Raw genomic sequence first — 5,571 nt, 5'->3', positions numbered from 1 at the left:
GAGATTCTGGTCTTGTGGTCCGTCTGCTAGGCTTTCTTCTGCTGTAGATAGTACGACTAAATAAATCTCTACTGAAGGTCTCTGTATCAGCACCAGAAAAGCTTTCTTGAATATACACTTGAATATAGAAGAAAAAGTAGTTGACATCAAAACTGCTCCAGGACAGATGCTGTTAAGTTGCTGGCTCAGTTATATATGGAGACACAAGCAGCCAATCAAAATGGAGAGCACATGTGAAGACGTTCTGGCAATGATGTTAAGCAACATATTAGGAAGATGTTTTGACGAGGATGCTTTGGAAAGGACGTAGAGCCCTGCTGCTGTATGTTATGAAGACGCTTTGACGAGAATCCTTGTTGTTTAGCGTGATTTTGTTGCTGACTGTTATACTGACTGTCCATGCTGGGTTTTTTTTTAGTATACCGGTGTAACCCGGTTGAAATGTATTCATTAATATAAGATATACAAGTTTGAATAAATCATTTCATAGTTTAATAACTATAATTTAAGGTTAAAAAGTTAAAGATGTATTGACCAGCAATGAAGTTATGATTTGCTCAAAGAGAGAAATGCATATTGGGTAATGTTCATGTTTTACTGAATACAGCATTTAAAATGTTAAATAGGCAGAGGTTAGGGTTAGCCTCCTCCCTCTCTCAGGTCAGGCAGTGAGACGGGGAGGGGCACAGGGTGTGTGCGGGGACCGGTGTAGGTAGAAACGGAAAGAAACGAGTCAGAGGGGAGAAGCGGGTTGTCTGCTGAATGAGAGAAATACTGGAGCTCTGTGAAATTTCTCTTCAACCGTTTTCTCTTCATCGTGGATCTTCCCGTCATATCTCCTGCTGCTGTCGCCTTTCATCCTGCGTGAGGCTACATTCTCATTGATTACAGGTACACTTTTTGTTTTGGCCTGCGTGGTGGAGCAGCCATTTAGCTAAACGCTACAAAGTAGCCTACACACAGGCCTGCGCCACTTGGACATTTGAAGGTGGCTATAACATTTATTTTTGGGTAAATAATGTTCTTAGTAAGTCAGATGCTTTGTGCACTATTAGGTGCTTATGTATATTTCAGAACCACATCCAACTTCACATGCAAATACAACGTCATAAGACGCTTTCCCACCGGACAATTTTAACAATTTTCGCCATCTTAATCATCACTAATTTCACTTCTGACAACGTTTTAGGCGAGAAATTAACTGGTTAGATTTCGAATATAGGCAGTCTTGCGAAAATCGATGCTGAATTGACAATTTGCGTCAAAGTTTTCCGAGTTGAGAATCTCTGTGAAGTGAGACGACAGCCAGCAGGCGCCTGCCCCAGGCGCTAGCTCGTAGCTCGGCCACTCAGGCTCGCTGTAAGCTTGGAGGTCTCTCAGACTGGTTTTAGACGACCAGCTAGTCTTCCTGGGGTCCAACACTACATTTAGTCAAACAATATTAAAACATTTTATAACATGTACAGGAAATGAATAAATAAAATACATGCTACAATATCTGCCAACAAAACTAAGTAACAGAAAGCAAAATTACAAATAAAATTAAATGAAAACAAACCAAGCAAATAGAGAAATATCTTGAAAACGAAGTTCTACATTACAATGTATTACATGGCTAACATTAAGGTGGCTTACATTGACAAAAACACACAATCAGAAACCTCATAATAAATATGAGTTTAAAGTTTAAATGAAGGTAAGATTTGACTTTCTTTTTAAAATGGTCCTTTCCTGTGATAAAACGAATGTTACTAGGGATTTTATTCCACAAAGAACTTGCTCTGTAAATAAAAGTTTTTCTCTCCAAGTTATTGGATTTTGGTAAAGGTAACATCATCTGCCCCCTACTGGCTCCTCTTGTTAAATAAGTGTGGATGTCTGAACTGTAAGTTATGTTATCAAAAATAAATGATGGTGTCTGACTTTGAATAACAGAGTGCAACAAAATAAGCACATTGGCTAATAATCTTTTTTCAACACTCAACCATTTAAGACATCATGCATTTTAACTACATTGGACCTAAAATTGCACTTTAGAGCAAGTCTTACAGCTTTATTTTGTGTTACTTGAAGTTTTCTAAGTAGGGTTTTTGAAGCAGATGACCAGATTACTGAGCAATAATCTAAGTGGCAGAGAACTAAAGAGCAAACCATTTGCCTTGGTAAAAAGGAGGTGGTCAGCATTTCCTTGTAGTGGCAACTGCTCTTCCCATCATGATTCAATTTAGTCCCTTGTGCTAATTTATGTTTAGAGCCAAATACCATGCAGACTGTTTTTGATGCATTTAGCACAAGTTTGTTTGATTTTATCCAATTGAGTACGATGTTGAGCTCCCTAGATAGAACCTGATTAAGCTCGGAACACGAGGTCAGAACCCATGTCCATCATAAGCTTAACGGGAACCTGTGGTTAACTTCGGAGTTAAACTCCACGCAACAAGCGTGTTCTGTGGCCCGCCAGCCGTCACACACACACACACACACACACACACACACACACACACACAGAGCTATAGATAACTTCATGTTGGAGTTGTAAACAAATCTTCCTGGATCTCAAAGCCAGACATCTCTGGTTCAAGTTCTTACCGGACCCCCTACAGCGGGCCAGTGTTTCCACAGCCAGTTTTCAATAGTTTTTACAAGCCTATTGCCTATATTTTTGTAATATAATAAACACTGTTACACTTTTTGAAACTATATTTCAGCTTGTGTAGGCCTATCGGAGCTTTCTGAAGACATTGAACACACTATTTCATTTGCTTAGGCTCTTATGTTTTGAATGTGAATTTGATTGCATTTGTGATCTGAGAAGTGACTTTTTGCAAGATGCATTTAATTACTAACCTACTTTTGTTTTTCTGAATAAGTCTTTTGTGTTTTTTTTTATAAAACAGTTGTGGTTTTAATATTTTAAGAAAAACATTGCTTAAAGCATAAAAGTAATTCATATACATTTCATTTCATGTTAAAGTGTGAATATTAATGCTTAAATGGTGATTTAAAGGGAAAGAGTAACACACACACACACACACACACACACACACACACAAGTTAAACACTGATAAGGTTATTAGTGAAACCCCACTTATTTGATTAATTGGATTAGGGCTGCAGCTAACGATTATTTTCATAGTTGATTGGTCTATAAAATGTCAGAAAATGGTGGATCAGTGTTTCCCAAAAGCCCAAGATGACATCCTCAAATGTCTTGTTTTGTCTACAACTCAAAGATATTCAGTTTACTGTCACAGAGGAGAGAAGAAGCTAGAAATTATTCACATTTAAGAAGCTGGAATCAGAGATTTTTTTTAAACTTTTGTCTTAAAAAAATTACTCAAACCGACTAATTGATTATCAAAATAGTTGGCGATTAATTTAAAAGTTGACAACTAATCGATTCATCTTTGCAGCTCTAAATTGGATATAGGTTATAACAAAAGTCAGGATAGCCACCTCTCACTATAGCCAGCCACGCCAGAGAGGCGCTACACAATTCATTTTATTTCTATAGTGTGAAGTGTTCTGACTCAATAGATAGCCTTGAAAAATGATTCTTGTGGAGCGTATTTGTAATTTCATATTTTTAGTAGCTGTTGCAGTAAATAAACTTCACAGGTTCTTAATGTAAATGTTACACAAAATCTTCTCCTGATTATATGACACAGAAACGTCTGACTGATTTGGCCACCTCTCTAATGTTGTCTTGTCAGTTTGTCCCTTTTTAATGATAAACATTGATCATTTTTCTGGATATTGAATGATAATGTATTTATTTATTTTTTTTGTTCTTCTTTCCAGGACCCCAATGTAAGGATTTCCACTGGCGTTTGTGGCTGTCTCTGAGCTCTGCAACATACCCCTCTGTAGGCTACAGCCACCTTACAAGTTTTGCTAAACATGGCCAGCAGTGAATTGTTCGATGTCAGAGTGGCAAACACCGAAAATCTGCTTGATGCCTACCAGCAATACGACGCAGTCAGTGATTTTTTGCATGCTGACCTGCGTATTGGTTTACACGCCACCACGCTGTCCCACCCACAACAATTACTTTCATTCTCATTTGATGTGGACGGATTGGTGGTTGAGTTCAGTAAGGTGCAGGCGCTGCAGGGTGTCCTCCATTACCTGTTCCTCCCCAGGTTTAACTCACAGATACTTAACCCCCATTATGTGTACCTGAAAAAGCACGTCGACCTCAGCAAGTACACAAGCAATGGCCTGACTGCCCTTAAAAACTGCGTTGGGTACCAGATAGCTAATGTAGACGGTGGCTATCATCTATTAATGACTGCATTACCCGGCAGCACCACTGACCCTGACACCAGGCTGCTCAAGAAGCAGCTCTACAGCACACATGCTGTAGAGCTGCTTAACAGCGTGACTGACAACTTTAAACGGTTGCTCCGGGGCCTCTCTGCTAGGGACAAGAGCAGGCCTACTCTGCAGAAACAGGGGACCAGCAACACGGCCAGGTTCAACGTGTTGCGGCAGGACATGCCATTAATAATGAGCCTTTTGGACAAAGCCGTGGAGGAGGCAAACTCCGGCCAATTTTTGCAAGTGATGCTGACACTAAACCAGTTTGGCCAAAAAGACCCCGATACACTGGAACTAACAGACATTGTGGATGTGACAGATGTTAAGGCAGTGTCAGTCCACCTTGCCTTGAAGTTTGTGGCAACTGACTATGACCAACACATATTGTTCTCCCGTTATGGACTGCAGGACCTGGTAGGAGCCAGGGGGAAGCTGTTCTCCGTCCTTGGGATGCATGAGGCCACAAACTTTCAGACCAATCTGGACCACCTGCCCTTGGATGTAGCCAAGCCTCTTCTGGCAGTGCTCAGCAAAGAGGGGAAGCTGAATTTCCTTCAAATGTATGTCGACAGCCCACATTGTCACTTGCAGATGCCATTCAAGCACCCCGTGAGTGGTGCCATAGTGACGTGTGGGCTGTCCCACCCAAATTCACAAATGGCAATACTCTCCAGGGCATCGACGTACCTGCGCCACATGACGGACCTTAAGGAAAGGCTGGTGGCACAGCTTGGGTGCCGTATAGAGCAGGTCCTTAGGTTTCAGGGGGATGTACCTCTGTGTGTTGACCCCTCAGCCCATTTTGACCTCGAAGGCCTGCATACTTTGCTGCAACGGCAGAGCCTGTCGGCAAAAGCAGGGAGGAGCTCACAGAGCTAACAGACGGAGCTTGGAGTTAGATCAGGACTAATATGAGAAAATGTTTGTACCTTTCCAAATTGCGGCAACCAAATGAAGGGATATTTGAGCTTGAGCTTTCACCGTCTACCCCTCCGCAACCGGGAGATTTTACAGTTGTGGCTGGTTGCACATATGATATTACCGACATGTAATTAGTAATGAGTTATATTACTGTGTTACAGCAAAAATGAATATATTACTGTAATTGCCTTACACCCAACACTGATTATGATAGATGCATCCTAAATGTTACTGTTTTGGCCCATTGAGTCTGACTACAATGTTCTTTCTCCTTCTTACTTATTTAGGGGACAACATCCAGTGACATAGAGACAGAATGAGCTGCAGTGC

General features: G+C 40.9%; 1 protein-coding gene across 1 annotated transcript; it reads left to right on the top strand.

Moving 5' to 3' along the window:
* Positions 1 to 800: 800 nt before the first annotated feature.
* Positions 801 to 5,235, top strand: LOC144514098 (uncharacterized). The gene is made up of 2 exons (XM_078245292.1): positions 801 to 891; positions 3,802 to 5,235. Exon 2 carries the CDS (start codon positions 3,901 to 3,903, stop codon positions 5,197 to 5,199), a length of 1,299 nt encoding a protein of 432 aa, XP_078101418.1. The 5' UTR covers positions 801 to 891; positions 3,802 to 3,900; the 3' UTR covers positions 5,200 to 5,235.
* Positions 5,236 to 5,571: the final 336 nt, after the last annotated feature.

The sequence above is a fragment of the Sander vitreus genome, unplaced genomic scaffold (genome assembly GCF_031162955.1).
Source record: "Sander vitreus isolate 19-12246 unplaced genomic scaffold, sanVit1 ctg449_0, whole genome shotgun sequence".
Classification (NCBI taxonomy): Eukaryota; Metazoa; Chordata; class Actinopteri; order Perciformes; family Percidae; genus Sander; species Sander vitreus.
This window is presented reverse-complemented; position numbering and strand designations above follow the sequence as displayed.